At 56.0% G+C, this 6215-nt stretch overlaps 1 protein-coding gene across 1 annotated transcript; it reads left to right on the forward strand.

Moving 5' to 3' along the window:
- Positions 1-395: 395 nt before the first annotated feature.
- On the forward strand, positions 396-4337 carry Cd93 (CD93 molecule). Its single transcript, XM_023720163.1, has 2 exons — positions 396-2713; positions 2906-4337. Exons 1-2 carry the CDS (start codon positions 780-782, stop codon positions 2928-2930), a joined length of 1959 nt encoding a protein of 652 aa, XP_023575931.1. The 5' UTR covers positions 396-779; the 3' UTR covers positions 2931-4337.
- The last annotated feature ends 1878 nt before the right edge of the window (positions 4338-6215 follow it).

Raw genomic sequence — 6215 nt, forward strand, 5'->3', positions numbered from 1 at the left:
ATTATTTGCACAAGAGGACTCCGACAACTGCCAAATTTCAAACAATTTGCTTGGGCGCTCTTGAGGTGGTTGGCACTGTGTTAGCATCTCAGACATTCCCACAGTCCGGGTCTTATTTAAAGACTTCTGTCTATTTAAAGTTCAACATGGGGGCACTGAAAGAAAAAGGGCTCCCAAAGCCAACGAGGAACATGAGATAGGGGAAGGAAAAATCCAGCTTGCTTCTAAAAAAGGCTGAAAATTACAAGCATCCACAGCCTGCTGTCTCAAACCTCAGAGTTTTTTTCCTCTCTGATTGTTTGCAAACCAGACAGGAATTTCGTGACTGGTTACTGAGGGATCTCAGTCACTTCCCTAATTCTCTCCTTGCTCTGTAGCTGCCATTTCAGTTTCTCAACCCAAATCAAGCAGCTGGCAAATCTCTGAGCTGGGACTGTCATCCCAGATTGGAGCTTTTCCGTAGCTCAGGCCAGAGACCCTGCACGGTGACCTAGCCCCTTTCAGGAACAACACAGCCCATGAAAGCAGCAGGCGTTGGAAAGCTATTCACTGCAGGAAGCCCCAGCATCCGGTGAGAAGTAAGAAGTAGGAGGCACAGGATGCGCCTTGGGTCAGGGGGACGTGAGCGGTGGTGGCGACAGTCTCTGTGTTAGAGCTGTTGGAGCTTGGCATTCAGCGCCCCTGGGAGTACAGCTGGGATCCGGGGTCCAGGCCCCTGTGGCTGCTGCCGCCTCTGTGGGGCTTCTGGCCTGTGGCGACAAGGAAGACTTGGAAGAGGAATGGCTGGCCCAAGGGACCTGCTCCTGCTGCTACTCCTGGGCCAGCCCTGGGCGGGGGCTGTGAACTACACTTCTGAGGCGCCGGTGGAGGCTGTGGTGTGCTCCGGGAGTGCCTGTTACACCGCCCACTGGGGCAAGCTGAGCGCAGCTGATGCCCAGGGCCTCTGCAGCCAGAATGGGGGCAACTTGGCCACGGTGAGGAGCAAGGAGGAAGCCCGGCTCATTCAGCGGTCCCTGGCCCAGCTCTTGAGGTCACGGGAGCCCCTGGGAGCGAAGATGGGCAAGTTCTGGGTGGGGCTCCAGCGAGAGAGGAGCAAGTGCTTCAACCCTCAGCTGCCCCTGAAGGGCTTCAGCTGGACGGGAGGCGGGGAGGACACAGAGTATACAAACTGGTACAAGGAAGTCAAGAGCTCCTGCCTCTCCCAGCGCTGTGTGGCCCTGATGCTGGACCTGTCTGAGACCCCCCACCCAGACCGCCTCCCCAAGTGGTCTGACATCCCCTGTGGATCTTCCAGTAACCCAGGAAGCAGCACTGAGGGCTTTGTGTGCAAGTTCAGCTTCAAAGGCATGTGTCGGCCACTGGCCCTGGGAGGCCCAGGCCAGGTGAACTACAGCACCCCTTTCAGGGCCACCGCCTCCTCACTGGATGCTGTGCCCTTTGGTTCTTTGGCTAGCGTGGTCTGCAAAGCTGGGGCTGAGCGTCAGGGCTATGAACTGCTATGCCGGGAGAAGGAGGCTGAGGTGTTCGACTGGGGCATCACTGGGCCCCTCTGCATCAATCCTGAGCTTGGCTGCAGCTTCAGCAATGGGGGCTGTGAGCAGGACTGCTTCGATGGAGGTGCCGGCTCCTTCCGCTGTGGCTGCAGGCCTGGCTTCCGGCTGCGGGATGACCTGGTATCCTGTGCCTCTAGAAACCCCTGCAGCTCTAACCCCTGCAAGGGGGAGTCCACCTGCATCCCCAGTCCCCAGGGAGACAGCTACATGTGCCATTGCCCCCGTGGCTACCAGCTGGATGCAACCCAGCTGGATTGTGTGGATGTGAACGAGTGCCAGGACACACCTTGTGCCCAGGAGTGTGTCAACACGGATGGGGGCTTCTACTGTGAGTGCTGGGTGGGCTACACGCCTGGGGGCCCTGGAGGGGAGGCTTGTGTAGACATAGACGAGTGCACCGTCTACCCTGTGCTCTGCGCCCAGAACTGCACTAACACTCCTGGATCTTTCCATTGTTCCTGTCTGCCCGGTTATGACCTGTCTAAGAAGGATGACATGCAGTGTTTGGACAAGGACGAGTGTGCAGATCCCACAGGCAACCCGTGCCAAGGCCCGTGCTTCAATGTGCCGGGCTCCTTCCATTGCGGCTGCCTGGCAGGCTGGACACTGGCCAGTGACGGGCTCTCCTGTGTCCCAGACCCTGTGCCCTCAGCATCAATGGCCGGTCTCCTGCCAGAGAATGAGAAAGCTGGGAAATGGGACACTGTGACTGCCACCACCATGCCCCGCAACACATCCTCTTCCACCAGGGGCTCTGAGGGTTTCTCCACAGAGACGCTCTTCACAGAGAGGGCTTCCTTGCCCTCTGATGTCCCCACCTCTTCTGTCCACCCCAAAGTGCCAACCTCCAGTGGGCACCCTGGCCTCAGCACGGAGCCAGGCATCCCCCTGTCCAAACCTGCTCCTGGCCAAGGCCAGCCAATGGACGAGGACTCTATGGCCGCTCCCAGTGAGGACAGTGAGGACGGGCAGAGGCTGCTGCTATTCTACATCCTGGGCACAGTAGTGGCCATCTCCCTTCTCCTGGCGCTGGCCCTGGGGCTCCTGGTCTGTCGCAAGCGGAGAGCCAAGAGGAAGATGAAGGAGAAGAAGTCACAGAATGCAGTCGACAGTTATGCCTGGGTCCCTGAGCGGGCTGAGGGCCGGGAGAATCAGTACAGGTGAGGGCCGAGGGCATAGGGCGTGGACGGGAGGGGCAAACCTGACTGTAAGGAGGCAGAGGCAGGAGAGGCACCTCAGGTACCCTGAGGCATGGGTCTCTACAGTGTGGGGAGTGATGGGGGGGGCGGTCCATGGAGTATACAGACATGACAGAGCACTGTCAACACTGGTGTCACCTTTTGTTTCCACAGTCCGACACCTGGGTCAGACTGCTGAAGGGGAGGTGGCCAGGGACATGCCTGGTCACAGCCACCACCCTGGAGTGAAGGGGAGGCCACACCCTTCGGAAGCCTGGCCAGCCACACACGTTCCCTACAGTGGGGGCTGTGGCTTGGGACACACAGGTATTTGCTCCATACTGGTGATGTTTTCTGTGTGTCCCCCTGCAATCCCGAGGACTTTGTGAACACAAAGGGTTCCCATGAGCTCCCCCTTTCCAAATTCAGGTGCAGCTGACTCCCCTTCTCCCTGGATCTCGTGGGGCCAGGAGCCAGGTCCCAAGAGCTCTCTTTGCCCCTGCACACTCCTCTCCTTCAAGCGGAGGGCAGCGGCTGCTGCGTCAGCACTGGAGTGGTTTGTGCCTCTTCTGCACGGGCAGATCTGTCCCTAGAGGTTCTGACTGCATGTGAAGCCCCGTGCTGCCAGAGGGAACTTGCTCAGACTGAAACAGTGCTCTCCGTCTTCGTCCGTGCTGCTGCCCACTCAGCCCCCTGGCGCGGCGGAAACCTTCAGAATGGCCGGAAGTAAGATGCCTGCTCCGAGAGGCCGGAAGTGCAGACACACATCCTCTGGTTCTTAAGTTTCCTGCAGTCCTGGGCTTATTTGCAAGTGAGGTTGGAAAAATAGGGGAAAAGTTTGCTTGAAGGATTGATGAGCCCGGTGTAAGCCCAGCACTAAGGGCCAGAGGGGCGTGCATCACCTGGGGGTTGGGGTGGGGGACATGCTAGACTATGGAAAAACAAGGGCAGCTCCGGCGGTGCGGTCCTGCTCAGGCCCCTGCCTCTCCTCCTGCTCAAGGCTGGCCAGGGACGCAGGTGGCCTGGGCAGCTGTGCTTTGGAAGCATTTTAGCATAGGGCACAGGGGAGCTTATACCTGCCCGTGCTGTCTCGTGGGTGCTCAGGGTCCTGTGGTTTCTAACCAAGGACTGTAGGGAAGAGAGAACAGCTAACACTTTTTGTAACACAGCTGCAGCTCTGGGCTACCATACCTGATGCCCTCCGTGTAAACTAAGTTTACAAAGTTCTGGGCCTTGCTCATAGCCCAGCTCGCCTAGAAAGCACCACAGCAAGAAGTTGCCTGAGCTTGGCAGGGCCGCCCTGGGCCCCGAAGACCTTGCTGTGGCTGTGCCTCACCCTGGTGCTGCCACCCTGGAGCTAGGTGGACACCAACCACCTGGAGAAGGACTTTTGGGGCTGCAGAGTGGTGTAAATTTCTTTGTCACTGTTGAAATGTGAGAAGTCCAAGCAGCAAAAACACAGGCTTGAGATGGGGGTGAGTCTACCTTTTAAAGTCATCTCATGCCCTCTGGGTTTCACTTGGAGCTCTGGCTTTTATCTTCTTTAATTTTAGTTTTAAAATTGTTTTGCAGTACTTGGGATGAAACCCAGGGCCTTTTCACTGAGCTACATTTCTAGACCTTTTTTTTTTTTTTTTTTTGAGACAGGGTGTCATAAGTCACTAAGTTGCCCAGGCCGGGCTTGAAATTGCCATCCTTCTGCCTCAGCCCCCCTCGCCCTCCCAGCAAGTGCCAGGATCACAGGCTGGTTTTTAACACTCCATGGAGCCCAAGGCTGTGCCCATTTGGCATGAGCCTGTAATGGTCACAGGACCTGTTGAGACTGGGTGCTCTTTGCCCAGGGACTGACACCCACCATTCAGATGATTTTAAAAAGATGGCAATAACTGCGCTTGAGAGAAATAAACATGAGTGCAATACCCCTGGAAATGGCCCCTGGCCAGGTGGCCACCAACAAACCGCCCTTCCCCTGAGGGTTCTCTATGGTTTAGCTTTAGCTCACAGTGGCAGAATGAGTGGCCTGTGGGGAAGGGAAGGCCAGGCCATGTAAAACAGCTCATGCAGCATCATCTGCCTGAATCCCGTGGGGCCAGGAGTGAGCTCAGGGAGCTGGGCTGTTCCCCTGCTGCCTGCTGGGCAGAGCAAGGACAGAGCCACGTGTCTCCCTGAAGGTCTGCTTGCTGCCCTGATTGCGTGGGCAACCTGTGGTGTCAGATGCTGAGCACGCCCAGGGCCTGCCATGCCTGTGCACCAAGCTGGGCGTGGATTCTGCCCTCCTGAGGGGAGAAGCTGAGCCTCTGGCAGGGCAGATTTCCAACCAGTGGATGAGAACACAAGATACTTCTGTTTCCAAGCCTCTGTCCATAAATAGTTCTCGGCAAACTAGGAGAACAGATGAGATTTAACCCAAAAAAAGTTATCAAATTGAAAATAGCTCAGTTTTTAAATATGTAAATATAGGAAAGTCTTTTCCTATTGTTCTTCTTAGCTTCTCCATTGTCTGAGTCAGGAAAACAGGAAACCCTGCTTTCTAGCACCTGCAGAATGGTTTCATGGCCCTGCATATTTCCATCCCCTTGAACAATAGCGAGGCGTGGGAATCCAGATGCAATCCCCGTGAACGGCTGTCCCTTCTCCGGCTGCAAAGCACATGCTTCATTCCGCGTGGCCTGTGAGGCTGGTCAGTCCGACAAGGGGGCTGGCAATCCGGAGTCTCCTTGTGCGCAGTAGGCAAAGACGTCTTTCCCTGCAGCTCCCGAGACACAAGACAGAAGGGCTGGCTTAACATGAGGTGTGCCCTGCCCTGGCATGGACAGAGGCGACGGCTCAGGTCCTTTCACATGGGCTGAGGGTCTTCCACATGAATGAGATGACAGCTCAGGTCTGCTCTGCGATGCGGTAGGAGAACGTAAGCGCCCCCCATTGCTTCCCAATCCAGAGATGAGAATGTCAGCATTTTACAACGTGTGTATCTGAAGTGTGATTGGCTAATGCTGGACCTGTGGTTTCTGAGCAGCACTGGTTTGCTTCCTGGGTAAAGGTCCTGCCTGTGCAGGAAGGAGGGGCAGTGATGTCACCTGGAGCTGTTTTATTCGTCTATGCTAATAAACTCTGAAATGCGTTTGTCTGGAGCTTGTTTTTACACAGCGCCTGGCACCTCAGAACGTATGGTGCATTTGTTTCAGGATCATTAAACCTGTTTTCCATTTCTTTTTTCTTTTTTTAGTGGAACCGGGGATTGAACTCAGGCCCCTTGAGCTTGCCAGACAAGTGTTTATTCTACTGAACCATCTCCCCCAGTCCCTCTGTTTTCCGTTTCTGAGCGTTACCTTGATGGCCACATCCCTGCATCTTCATTCACTGAAAGCGGCCCTGGTGTGTTCTGTGCCTGCCTCTGGCGCTGTCCTTAGGGCGGGATCCGGTGTGACCAGTGTTCACTGGCCGCTGCCCCATCCTGGCCTTGGCTTCCAGATTCAGCACTGCC

Source organism: Octodon degus, unplaced genomic scaffold (genome assembly GCF_000260255.1).
Source record: "Octodon degus isolate 3935 unplaced genomic scaffold, OctDeg1.0 scaffold00073, whole genome shotgun sequence".
NCBI lineage: Eukaryota > Metazoa > Chordata > Mammalia > Rodentia > Octodontidae > Octodon > Octodon degus.